The following is a 14,015-nucleotide window of genomic DNA, read 5'->3' as shown; positions in this document are numbered from 1 at the left end:
TCTCAGTGGCCATAAGTATGAACCCCCTCCCCCCACATTGGAGATTGTTTTCTGTAAAGCATGCTGAGGTCTTTGCTGAGTGATTGTTCCTGTTTCAGTGGTCAGTGCTCACATCTTAAGTTTTCTTTTTTGAAGAAATTTTGACTCTATAAGTTAGTCCTTAAGGACATGTGACTTCATTGGTAGGGAGTACACAGATCCCAGCTCTTTATGACCTCTATCTTGGAAGAGTCACCTGAGGTTCAGAGAGATTTAGTGGCTTACTAGGATGACATAGCTATTGAGTGTCAGAGGCAAGATTTGAACCCAGTTCTTCCTATACATGCAAACATACGAATTTGAGAGACAGCATGGCATTGTATTTGTATATGGAAGTAATTGTCAAATATTTACATTGGGAGAGCATGTTTTATGGGCAAAGGGCAAAGAACGAGAGGAGTTTAGATAATATAGAACTGTATACTTTTTAAAAATCATATTTGGGTTTCTTTTTTTTGTTTGTTTGGGTTTTTTCTTTGTCTTTTCTTTACTTAATAGTATTTTTTTTCCAATTACATGTTAAGATAGTTTTCAGCATTTACTTTTATAAGATTGAATTCCAGATTTTTCTCCCTTCTCTTTGCCTCCCTCCTCCCCAAGACAGCAAGCAATCTGACATAGGTGATACACATACAGTCATGTTAGACATATTATCACATTAGTCATGTTGTGAAAGAAGAATCAGACAAAAGGGAAAAACCATGAGAAAGAAAAAAAAGTGAAAATAGTCTGCTTCAATCTGCATTCAGACTCCATAGTTCTTTCTCTGGATGTTGTTAGCATTTTACGTCATGAATCCTTTGGAATTGCCTAGGTCATTGCGTGGCTGAGAAGAGCTAAGTATCATTGTTGATAAGTGCACAGTGTTACTGTTACTATGTACAATGTTTTCCTGGTTCTGCTCACTTCATTCAGCATCAGTTCGTATAAGTCATTCTAGGTTTTTCCCTGAAATGCACCTGCTCATTTCGTATAGCACAGTAGTATTCCTTTACATTTGTATACCACGAGTTGTGCAGCCATTCCTCAATTAATAAGCATCCCCTCAATTTCCAGTTTTTGCTATAAATATTTTTGTACCTGTTGGTCCTTTTCCAGTTTTTTATGATCTCTTTGGAATACAGACCTAGTAGTGTTATTGCTGGGTCAAAGGGTATGCATAGTTTTTATAACCCCCTTTGGGCATAGTTCCAAATTGCTCCACAGAATAGTTGGATCAGTTCACAACTCCATCAACAGTACATTAGTGTTTGTTTTCTAATATTGTTAGCACATGTCATGTTCAGATACTTGCCTCAAGCCAGTCTGTGACCTCTTCCTATTTACCAAAAAATCTTGTTCATAATTGGCTAGAAAAGATAGATGCCCCATGTTTCTGCAGGTAATGCACCTATAGATAATTAGTGGGTCATAACATGTTTATTGCTATAATATAAAACATAAATCATAGGTTTGGAGCTAGAAGGTACCTTCAGGAGCCTCCAGTCAAAATCTCCTCATTTTATAGTTGAGGAAACTGAGGTATTAGCAATAATATGTGGTCCCTGATTCCTATCCATTGTGCCATTCTCTTGCTACTTAGAAGTGAATGGTGAGGGATTTTCTGCCAATCTTGCCTGTTTGTGGTGTCCATTTTCAGATGGGTCTTTTTACAGTGTTCTTCTCTTTGTTAGCTGGAGCTTCCTGAGAAACACACACACACACACACACCCTTGGCTTCTTTGACTTGGTTTGTAATTCTCACCAAAATCCATTCTAAAGGTTTTTGCAATTTTGAAATCTATGAGAACATAGAGGAAAGGCAACCTAATAGAGCCAGCAGAAAGCCCTGCCGTTCTCACAAACCAGCTGTGTGACCCTGGGCCATCCCCTTCACCTCTTAGTGCCTGAGGCAGATCTCTAAGATTCTTAGATGATAGACAAGGTGCTAATCTTCATCAGCAGAGGGAATTTCCTCACTGGGAGAATCTCCTGTGTCAGTGCAGTGGAGGATCCAAGCATCTCTCACCCCTGCCTTTAGTCCTCCAAAAAAAGCCCATAAGAAATACTCTATTAGGTAGGACCTGATCTAATACTCATTCACATAATAGGATTTTGAGCCAAAAGACCTTTTAGAGATTTTCCAGGCCAAGGAAACTAAGAGAGGAAGTGATTTGCCCAGTGTCATATAGGTTCTGCCTCTGACCATGGGACCCAAGGGTATTTCTTAGGGCATATGGTTGTTTGCTGTGAAAATAGCGGTGTTAGCCCAAACAGCCTTGACTTCCTCCTATCTCATGGGTATATCACCCATCCATCTATATAAATCCTTCCTGAACTTTCTACTTGTACTTTTCAGGTTCCACAGCATCTTAGGCTAATGAGGTGTGTATATTTAGCACTTCCGAGTAAGGTAACACACCCTGCAGCCAATTCTGTAATTCCCCGTTAGCCTGTCTGTGGGTTATCCAGGTCCCTTGATGGGGAGGTCTCCCAGATTTTTCTCCTTTCTTTGTTTGCCTATTAGCTGTGTCATTCATTCCCTGATAGCCCCTCTACTGGAGAGGGGAAAAAAAGCACAGAGCTCTTCACTGGCTGCTGAATGGGACTCAGAGATGAGATCAAGCATCTGGGTGAGTTTGAGAGGTTCCTTGTGAATTTCAATTGGTCGTGTATATTACCCCTGCCTGCTGATATCATTGTGGATTTCAAGTGACTTGTGTTTAGAAGGGAGCTCTTAGAAGGCTACCTCTGATTGTTTCCTCTAAAAGTCTGTAATGCAAACAAGACTGCGACTCATTTAGATTCAAAGTGCTGTGCCATCTTTTGGGGAGGAAAGACTGGCATGTCCCTCAGGGAGCCCGCAGACTGACAGTGAGGACCAGATGGCCTTTGGTCACTGAAGCACAAGGTGAGAGGGGCTAAGCACCTAGAAGAGGTGCGGAGTACTCTGAGAGTTCATAAACTGGGACGTGGCTTCTGGCTGGAGTCATGGAGGAAAACTTTTTGGAGCGGATGGCATTTGAGCTGGGTCTTGAAGGCCCTGCAGAGATGGGAATAAGGGACATGGAAAATGGATTCAGGAAATGTTCAGCTGCAGCACAGGGTGCCTGAAGGGAAGGAAGGAAGGAAGTGAAGGCTAGAGAGGCCAGCTAGAGCCCTATTGTGGAAGGCCTGGAATGCCATCCTAAAAACCTTGGTCTTTATATGATAGGTAGCAGCAGGGGCTAGGGCAGGGAGAGTGGCTTGTTGTCACTCAAGGTTTCCGCCCAGTAGAGTATCTACCAGAGCTGTGCCCTTGGGAAATGATCAGACAGCAATTTGTGTGATTGCATTGCTATGGCTGTAGCGTCCAAAATAAGTGAAATCATAGGTCGTCCCAGTGTACCCTGCAGTCTTGGATTTTATCTGGAAGTATTGTGTTTCATTCAAAAAATTTGATTTCCAGCCAATATTGATGAACTAGAACACATTCAGAGAGGAAGAGCCAGCTAGGACGGTGAAGAGAGTCCAAACTGAGTTTGTTGTCTTTTTTTTTTTGTCATGGACCCTTCTGTCAGTCTGGTAGAGTCTGGATTCTTTTTCAGAATAATATTTTTAAATGAATAAAAATAAAAAACGTGCAATTACAAAGAAAACCAGCTATTGAAATAGTTATCAAAATATTGTGCATGTGCATGTGTGTAAAAGCTCATGCACCCTGTGTTAAGAACTTCTTGTGGGCCAAAGTCAATCTCTAAACACCCTCTGCCTGCAAAGACATGAGTAAAACAGGTTAGCTCTCTAGATTCTTCAGTGGGTTGTATAAATACAAGATGTAGTCAAAGAGAAGGATGTTAGCGCTTGGAACACAGCCCCGCTATGCCGGGGTTAGTAGATGAGTTAGGAATGTTGATTTAGGAAAAGACAAGGCTTGTTGGGGAAGTGACCATGGTCTGTAAAAACCAGAAGGATTGTTCTGAGGAGGAAGGATCACTTTTACTCTGCTTCGTGTCCTACAGGGTAGAACTAGAATCAGTGGGAAGAGTTCACTTTCACACAAGAAGACACTTAAAATTACATGAGGTGATGCGGCCAGAGATAGTTGCTGGAGGTGTTATCAAGAGTCTAGATGACCATTTGTTGGAGCTTTTGTAGTGGGGACTCCCATGGCTAGTGGGCCTCTGACTTTGAGGCTCCAAATCCATGGTTCTGTCATTCTTTTGGTATATAACACATGCACAGAAGTAGGATTAATTCAGAGGAGGGGAGAAGACCAGGTAGAAGAAAGCATTAGAAGTTAGCAGTTAGAAGTTAGCATCACAAAAACTCCACAAGTATCTGTTTGCCCAATGATTGTGGAATGGCTGAATAAATGTAAGTGTGTTATTTTACTGCAACACAGTGGTCAGGACAGGACCTTTGAAGTGTTTGGTGGAGGAAGCTGCTTGTTGCGGAAAATCCCTCAACTGATCCAAGGCAGCAGCTTCCCTATGATTTATCATCTTAGAAAATTGCCCAGAGCACTGAATGTTTTAGTGACTAGCCCATGATCGCATGGCAGTTATGTATCAGAAGAAGGACTAGAACATAGGTCTTACTGGTTCCACGGTCACTCTACCCAGCATGCTACACTGCCTGTCTTTATTACCAAACTGTAAAGAATGACAAATAGGAAACATCCAGAGAAACATGGAAAGAACTCTTACGGAGATTGAGCAAAAAAACTGTGAAGACCACAGTCATGTAAATAAAGTAGAGGTGGCAATGGTCAGCCATTGGCGTTGATACCAATTCATTAATCATTATTAAGCACCCACTTTTATGTCAGTCATTGTGCTTGGCACTGGATCCACAGGGACAAAATAGCAGTTCTGCCTCAGCGAGCTTATGTTCTGCTGGAGGTAGGGGAGAAAGACATGCACAGAGAAGTAAACAGGAAGGGCAGAGCCTTGGACAAAGCTAGAGATTGATTTAAGAGTGAAGGTGAGGAAGAAAGCCATTCCAAGCAAAGGGGTTGACTTCTTCAAAGGCAGGGAACAGGAGATGGAATATCCTTTGTAGGGAGCAATAAGGAAGCCGATTTGGCTGGAATGCGGTATGTGTGAGAAGGAATAATGTGCAGTCATCCACGCTAGGAGAGTTGAAGGGCATGGCCCACCTTTCGTTAAAAATCTGCAAACTAATTTCTCAGTAGGGTTTTTTTGGCTGTTGGGTTGTATCAATACATATATACATATATGTATACACACACACACATACACACACACATACACACATACATACATACATACACATGGGTATGTATAGATAGATAATTTAAGACATTATTTCAGTAGTCCAGGCAAAAGAGGGATTGAGGGCCACAACTAGAGTGTTGACTATGAATGTGAGAAATCAAATTACAATGGGAATGGAGAGGATTTGAATATAGTAAATATTGTGAAGGGAGACATAAGTGATCTTGTAAATTAATTGGATGCAGAGGTTGGGGAAGGAGTCAGAGAAGCCTGAGGTTTTTAGTCTGGCTGATTGGAAAATCAAACTACCCATTAACCAATAAGGAAGCCAGGAAAGGACATGCTTTTGTCTGAGAAAGAGGATAATTTCAGCTTGGGGCATGTTGAATTGGAGTTGCCAGCGAGGCAGCCAGGTACTGATGCTTTTGAAGGTAGTTAGAAATGGAGGTCTGTGGCTAAGGAGGTGAGAGTTGGGCAGTTGTGTGTTTGGGAGTCAGCTGAAGAATTGGGATGATGGAAGTCCCAGGCCGGTGGAGGGCACAAGGAGGAGGGATGGGAGGATACATGGCTACAGTTTGGGGAGGAGGAGGCAGCCAACTAATGATGGGGACTAGGAGGTGCAGTGTTCAGGAAACCACAGGAAGAAGGAGTTAGCAATTAAGGGAGAGAAGTCCAGGCTGCTGAGTGGACGCAGAGAGGTCAAGGAAAACAAAGGCTGAGACAAAACCACTTGATTTGACAGGTCTTTAGTAGACTTCAGGAGAATGGAGTAGCAGCAGAAGCCGTACTGCAAAGGGCTGAGAGGTGAGCGGCAGGTGCGAAGGCCGAGGAGCATGAATGGCTGGCAGTGAAAGGAAGAAGAGAAATGGGATGGTAGCCCAGGGGAGTGTCCGAGTGGAGGAAGAGGCGTGGGGCTTTGTGTTTAAAGTGTGAGGGAGGCCTGAGTGTGGTTGTTAGAAGAGGGGAAGGGGCAGATGTGCAAGGAGAAAGGGCCTTACAGAAGCAGGGGGCTATGGGATTGAAGACCAGACTTGGGGAGGATGCCGGCAGCCTCATCCTCTGAGATAGGAGGCGTGAATAGGGAGGGGACGGGATTCGAGCTACTGCAGGCGTTAGGTGGGGAGACATAGCCTGAAAGGTTTCAGGATTCCTTAGTAAAAGAGCTGAGATCGTGCACTGCAAGTGTGACATTTGGGTCTTTGGAAAATGGGGAAAGGCCCATGGTAGCCACACTGAGGAAACTGAGTTGAATAAATAATAAATAACTTGCCTTTGACATATGACAGTAACAATAGCTAGGATTTATATGGTGCTTTTTAGGTTTGCAAAAATCAAATGATTCATTTTGTCCTCAAAACAACCATAAGAAGTAGCCATTTTACAGATGAGGAAACCAAGGTACTGACTCACCCCGGTTCCCACAGCCATGGTCGGTCTTCCTGATTCCAGGTTTTGTGCTCTGTCCATTGTGAAGCCCGGCTGCCTGTGGAATCCTGAACACATCTCTTAACCTGTTGGTGCTGTGGGCTAGAGGTGTCTACCCACCTGCCACATGCCACCTGCCCTCCCTGCAGGCCCGAGCCAGATTAAGACATAATCAGGAAATATTTAACAAAGTGAAAATACAGCAAAGCACAGACAACATTACATTTTAAAATGGAGTCAGTATGTGGCTGCAGGGATGCTGATGTCCGGGTTGATGGTCCCCCTTTCTTTTTGAGTTTTACCCTGCTGCTCTAAACCAAGGTGAGGATCTGTATGGATGGAGGGAGTGTTCTCATCTGGGCAGGCCCAGCCCCTCTCCCAGTCTCACTAACATTTTTGGCAATACATTCATCGCTTCAGTTTCATGTTTGGGTTGTACTTTATGCCCTTTGTACCACAGAAGGCAAATACCTGAGAGCAGGAGCTGTCTCTCTTCTGTCTGGAGTCCCTAGCATAAGCCCTGGCACCTAGTAGGCCCTTAATAAATGCTTATTGGTTGATTGATTGGCAAGTACTGTAAGTGCTAGATAAGGAATCTGATTCACAGGGCAGCAGAAGGTGATGTGGGCTTGCTCGATCCAGCAGCTAGTGAGTGTCAGGTGGGATCTGACCCCAGGTATCCCCAACTCCTATCTCAGCTCTCTAGTGATGATGCTAGAGGATTGCTGAAGGAGAGTGGCATGGAGATTTAGCCAGCCATGCAGTACCAAGTTTGGCTTTAGTTACTTTGGGATCTGTGCCTTGATTCAGACACTTGGGGTTTTTAAAAAGGATTCTTTTGAAAACAAGTTCAGAATGGCAGGCTTCTCTCTCTTTGGTGCATTCCGCTTTGGAAGGCTTCCTGAGGTCTCGATGCCTTTTCTCCTCACTCATATGCTGCCTTTGCCTTCAGAGGTGTCTGGCCCACGAACTGAGGACAGCTTTCCAAGGCCTGCCCTGGTACCAGGCCCTAGAGAAAGGGGAGCTGTGAAGACACAGCTTGGACTCTCCCCTGGGTCAGCAAACCACAGTGCAGTTAGACTGAGCCTCTGGCCCAGTTAATACAAGGCCCCAAGACTCCCCATAATTTGTTGCTGATGCAAGAAACACCCTTTCTTAGACAGGAAACCCAGTTTTAAGCTGTCCCCAAAATGAAGCCCTGGGGATGGGGTTGGTCGTGGGTGGTATTCTCTTTCCATGATTTCATTTGAAATTTAACTCTGTTGGCTTGTGAGGACCTGGAGATCTCACCCCTTTTGGTTAGATTGTCAGTTGCATCAGATTAAGGAGTGACTTATTTAGACTCTGGAGGTATTTGAGCTGGTGCTTGCCAGCCATCGTCCCCATCTTGTTGCAGGTCACAAGCATGCATTCTGCTGGGATGGGAGGATGCGGGGTGACAGACAACCACACGTTGCTTGATGGGTCAAGTAGAACATTGTCTCTTGTTGGAGTGAGAAATACAGGTTTGGGGAGAGCTAAGAGCTAAGAGCTCTGAAAGCCTCAGCTGCTGAGCCTGCTCCGTTAGTTATAAAGTGTTGTGTCTTGACAGAGTAGGATCGAATCAAATTAAATTCCATGGCAAGAAATGAGGAATAGGGAAGAAGAGTTTGGTAACAACATTGGAGGGAAAGTACATTGGGAAGAGAATGTCATATAACTTGACTCTATTGAAAATGCTCTCATCCATCATCTGGTAGTTACAGAAGTGTAACACCCTTGCCCCAGTAAGGAGTCTGTTGGAAAATTCCAGCACCCAGGAAATAGAAAGAGTGGTATGTTTCCTTAAGGTCAGTGACTAACCCTACCCCAATCCCAGAATTGCTTATCCCACGATTTGTAATCTACTTTACCTCTCCCCCTCCCCCCACTCAGACATCTAGAGCATCCCTAGGATTTTACCTGATACAGGTAGTAGCTGCCTCACTTTGATTTTTCATGACAGCATCGCTCAAGGGTCAGCCAAAATATGTTGTTAGCCTTACAAGAGATGATACGGGGCCTAACGTGAGAGTGAACTTGATGTCAGGTTCAAAAGTTGTGTTTTTGCTTTGTTCTGTTTTAACTTGGGATAACTGTGATTGACTCTTTAGATGTCAGCTTTTTTTGGGAACAAAAACCATTTTTTAAAAGTAAAATGATTCTTACATATTGCCTATCTCAGACTTTCACATAGAGGTGAAGTGTGGTGTTTAGTGAAGAAAGGTGGGAATTTTATGTTCCGTCCCTGGTTGTCCTCACTGCGTCTTGGTCTCTGTCTGGCCCTTCAGTGTCTCTGAGAGCACTGTTGACTGGATGAGCCTACAAACAGTCAGATTCCAAAGCCCCTGGTAGGAACTCACCTAGAACATGCTAAGTATTTGGTGCTTAATAATGGATAGCGTACACTTCTGTAAATCAAACAAACTCATCATTTTAAAGAATTTATTATGAGGCTGGTTAATGCTAACTGACAAGCTAACATCTTAAAATTATCTAAAGGGATTAATCTTATCAAATAATTCACTTATGGAAACTGTATTTTTTTTTCTGGCAGTTCCTAATGCCAATGACAGCCTTCCTGAAGCTTCCTGAGCTGAGGATGAGCTTGTTTTTGCGATCTCTTATCAAGAAGAAGCCTATGTGGTCCCTGCTTAATTCTGAATCACTTCCCTGTTAGAAGCTGGCAGAGCTGTGTGTGCTATTTTGTCTTGCGACTTTGGCATCTTGAGGGTGTGAACCTGAGTTTGACCATATGTAGCCTGGTCAGATTATAAAAAGGGAGTAAAACTATTCACTGGGAAATTTCAGTGCAAATACCTAAGGAACTAAGATAACCCTAGAAACGTTTTTAATGGTGTCATCTGTTAGTGGGGAATGACAAAAACATGAGAAAATTGCTCAGCACAGCTTTTTTCTGAGCCTTGGGGAGGGGCACCAGAAAGAGAGAAAGGCCCTCCAGTGGCTAATTGCGCATCGCTGCAGATCGGTGGGTAAACTATGGAGAGCCTGGATGCAGGCCGATTCATGGGTAAAGGGCCCTGGACGCAGGCAAGAAGCATGAGGGTTCTGGGAGGCTCCGTGAGGCCTGCAGAAGGGTACGGGGTACCTTTGGCTGCACTGACACCTTCTTCACCTGGAAGGACCAGTGCTCCTGGAGGTCGCTCAGAGCCCACCAGGTGTGGTCAGAGGAGGAATTTTCTTTTAAAATCCTCTTTTCACCAGGAGGAGCAATCTTCCAGACAAGTGAGTTGGATTGTTTCTCTTTTGCTTTTCAGAAAGAAGACACAGCTCCTCCAACAAGCCCCCTCTGACGGCACCGCCCCCTTCCATGTATTCCTTCTTTTCTTCCCTGTCAAAAAGTAAAGGTAACAACAGTAGCGCAGGTGGGAACAGCCGTTCTTGTGGTGGAAGCGTTATCAGCGCACCCTCATCCAATTCCAAGTTGTTGAAATCTCCCAAAGACAAGCCGCAGCTCAGTGGAAACAGTAGGCCAATGCATCCGGTACAGCACAGCCGAATTCCCCATGATAAAATGTGAGTATGTTCTCTGTCACAGAGAGAGCTGATAGGGCTCTGGGGCAGTGTGAGGAGTGAGAAGAGGGTCCCCTTGTTTCCTGCTTGTTTCAGAGCCAGGCAGTCCGGGGTGCTCGACCCTGCATCCTGCCAGGCAAAACAAGGCGTGGAGGCACAGGACGCCTCTCCCCGCAAGCGGGTCTCGGGCACAGCATGAAGGTGATAAGCAAAGAGAAAGAAGCTCTCTTCCGGGCAGTTTCTTGGCTCAAGTCCATGTTGGCTGTGGGAGATGGGAGGCCCCCTGAGTCAGTGTAGACAGCCCCATCTCCTTCTCAGCTTCTCGCTGGCCTCCCCATCTCAGGGCAGGCCACCCATCCTAATCTGGGGAGATCCCATGAGCAGCACGTTGCCAGCATGGTGTCCAGGGGCGCTGCTTTGCCATGGTTCATTCCCGTGGTGAAGCCCCCAGCCCCACAGGACGTCACTGTCCTGGATGCAAAGCAGAGAGCCAAGCCAATGGCCACCCAGTGAGCGGTTCAAGCAGTCATAACCTGTAAAAGCACATCATTCTTGTAAACCAGGCTTGCTTGGAGTTGATGACATTTGCACAGAGCTGGGCTGGAGTTTACCTTTTGGTAAACGTATTATCAAAAACGTGTGAGACAAAGCTTTTAAAAACCATAGAATGATTTTATGTACAATTGTTATGTTCATTTGAAATGATTTTTATTCCTTCATTAACAATTTCCCAGAGGACCTCTCTTCTTGGCAACATGCTCTTAGCCAGCGATGCTGTAATGCCACAAACTTCTGTGATTAAGATGGCTTTTTCTTCCAGTCGTGCTGAATTTCTGAGGCTTTTCTATATTTTATTTTTATCCTTTTTTTTTCTTTTGGGAACGTTTTTAAGAAAATTTTTCCCATGATTTCCAGTTTTTCCCGGGCGGTCTTGCTGGCTTTTTACAGATTTAAGGGTTTTGTTTGTTTTATTTTTGTTCTGCCCTACAAATTCCCCAGGCAGAAGCTTTCCCCTGATGGAGGTGAGCAGCTCACCTGTAAGTTGGACTTCATGAGTTGCCTTGAGAGAAGACCACTCTACAGAGACGTGTCAGACACTCAGTCTTGTGACTCCCAGGCCAACTGTCCTCCCAATACACCACGTTGCCTTGTGTCTGTGGCCTTTCTACCATGAGGTCAGCTGTCTCTGGTGGGAGTTTCCTTATGGCATCCCTTTGGATCTTTCACTCCATCCCCCAAGAGGCCTTTCCCTTTGTCTCTGTGTCCAGTGTCCCAGACGGACACACTTGAGAACTTTTCTGGCCAGACCCCCATTACTTTCCTGTCTCTGAGGTGCCTGTCTTCTTTTCTCTCTCCATCAATGATAGCTTGACGCCTTCGGTCAAGGTGGAAAAGATCCACCCAAAGATGGATGGGGCACTACTGAAAACTGCTCTCGGTTCGGCTGCCTCTGCTACTGTGAGTTCCTCCATCAAGACTGGCCTTAATTGTCCCTCAATACCAAAGCCACCCTTGCCTTCCCCTGGACAGATACTGAATGGTCAAGGTCTTCTTCCTGCCCCTCCAGTTTTGGAAAAGAAGTCAGAAGATCATTCAAATAATAGGAAGTTTTTACATAAGAGATTATCAGGTAACTTTGCATCTGCTGCTAGCCTCCTACTGCGTTATCTTCAGAAAGCAGGGGCACTGAGTGCCCAGGTGGATCAGCTCAGGCAGTCCCCTTACTTCCTGTTGAGCCATCAGCGTAACTCAGAGGCCTCTTGTGTCCCCTTGGCTTCAAGGGATTTTTTCCTGGTTTTAGGTTTTTGTGTTGTTGGGGGTTTTGTGGGCTTTTTTGTGGGGAGTGGGGTGCTCAGGACCTGTGATTCCATCAGTGGTGGGAAATAACCTTTGTAAAAACTCTCCACTGATGTAGACTGGCACCTCCTCTGTGGTCTGAGGGATTTGCCATAGGGAAAGTTTCAGTGACTTAGCCCTGGTCACATTGTGGCACTGTGTGGCACAGACAGGACTCAAGGCCAGGCCCTCTGGCTTCTCTGCCCCATGGCCTCTCTTAGGTAACAACGTGAAAAGCATTCTGGCTTAACCACTGTTTGATGACTGCTACGTCATTGCTTTCAGTGTCTTTATGCAGTGAGGAGGAAGAGAGAACCTAGATAGAGAACTGAGGCCATCGAATCCAGCCCTCAGTCAAGGCCTGGAGAGGGAAGGGCTCTTGGAGAAAACAAAATGGCAGCTTTTTTTTTCTTTAAATCAATACTGATATGGGGATTGATTAGTTTATAGTTTTACATGTATTGCTAGAGAGGAATTTGTAACTTAAATTATAATTAAACATCTTATCACAGGAGGGAACAGAAACCACCTTAGGAGTATTCCGGGGGTCATTGTAATATGTCTGTCCCTTTCTGACAGAGAGAGAGTTTGATCCCGACATATATTGTGGTGTCATTGATGTGGAGACCAAGAAGCCGTGCACTAGGTCTTTGACATGCAAGGTAGGACGCCTTTTCTCCTCTGAATCGTGCTGTTGTTTGCGCTTTTAAATTAAGGTGGTTGGACAATTACCTCTTGCTTCTCTCGTAAGCATCTCCTTAGCTCTTTGGTTTAATGAGCTGGGGCTCAGAGAGCACAGGAGCTTGAGCCAGAGGACCTGATCCAAGCAATCTGCACCAAAGGATGAAGTAAGGAGAGAGTAGCTGCCCCTTTGCCTTCCCTCCTCCTCTCACTCCCAGGCTTTAATTTCCAGAGCATTGGGCTCCTTCTTGCATAAATAAACATGGGAGGTTCGTGTCTTAAGATTGATTTTGAAGGAATAGTGAGATTCCCTTAATGCACCAAATTGAATGCTTTTCAGTGTATGCCAACACCCTTTGAGTCAGCTGCCCCATAGCCTACAAAATCCATCCTCAGAGAATTCTTTAAACACAAGGCCACATTTTTCTCCACTCTCTTTTTAATGTTTGCCTTGTAGTCCAGTAGTTCCAAACACAAGTAAACCTCCTCCCCCTTGATGCATCTTTAATGTTAGAACAAGATCAAAAGTCCTGTAGCATGCCAGCTTTCTTCTGAAACGTCTTCTCTGATATTTCATATCTTGACTAACACCCTGATCCATAGGTTCAGCCACTGAAGGAGATAAGATGGCCAAAAGTATTAGCAAATGCTGCCCCTGATTGGCTTAGATGACTCCACAGTTATCTAGGGATAGAAGGGGCTTTGCTCAGTTGGGTAGTCTGTGGTCCCCAAGTGTTCTTTCATGGGAGATACAAAAAAATAGGGTGGAAGCAGTCAGAAAAACATTTCTCCGTCTGTCTGTGCATTGTTTTCTCTCTCCAAGTAGCTGGTATTTGTATCACATATTTGGAAGCCCAGGGATGACTCATACATGAGCCAATCACGAAAGCTTTCATTTTCATGAGACCCTTCATATTAGCATAGGCAAGAAGAGTCAAGCCAAGTTGTTGTTCTGCTCAAACTCTGGTGCATTTGACTTGCTTGTATGTGCGAGGGTTGGACTTTTGGGAAGCACTGCCCAAGCAGGCTAGTTTTATCAGTACTGTAAAACTGAGCTGTGTTGTGAAGTCGGATTCTTGGAAAAGCCCCAAATTCTTCAGCTACATCATGGTTTGCTCATTTATTTTCCTGTTTACTTAAGTCCTCTCCTGCCTTTCAGACCCTAACACCACCCTTGCAAGATGCCAGGCAGTCTGTTAAATGTGCATCAGATAGAGACAGGGCCATTTGCACTACCTGGGGCCTCTCATTTAGCTCCCCCTTGGTAGAATTTGACTTTAAATT

At 44.7% G+C, this 14,015-nt stretch overlaps 1 protein-coding gene across 1 annotated transcript in view; it reads left to right on the top strand.

The window, feature by feature from the left end:
• ATXN7 (ataxin 7) overlaps positions 1-14,015 on the top strand; it is a 115,393-nt gene that overhangs the window by 78,753 nt on the left and 22,625 nt on the right. The window contains exons 4-6 of the mRNA XM_036738281.1: positions 9,959-10,217; positions 11,582-11,844; positions 12,630-12,712. Coding sequence (XP_036594176.1) covers positions 9,959-10,217; positions 11,582-11,844; positions 12,630-12,712 — 605 coding nt within the window. The remainder of the gene's footprint in view (positions 1-9,958; positions 10,218-11,581; positions 11,845-12,629; positions 12,713-14,015) is intronic.

This window comes from Trichosurus vulpecula, chromosome 9, assembly GCF_011100635.1.
Source record: "Trichosurus vulpecula isolate mTriVul1 chromosome 9, mTriVul1.pri, whole genome shotgun sequence".
Taxonomy (NCBI): Eukaryota; Metazoa; Chordata; class Mammalia; order Diprotodontia; family Phalangeridae; genus Trichosurus; species Trichosurus vulpecula.
The sequence above is the reverse complement of the archived record's forward strand: the minus strand, read 5'-3'. Positions and strand labels throughout refer to the sequence as shown.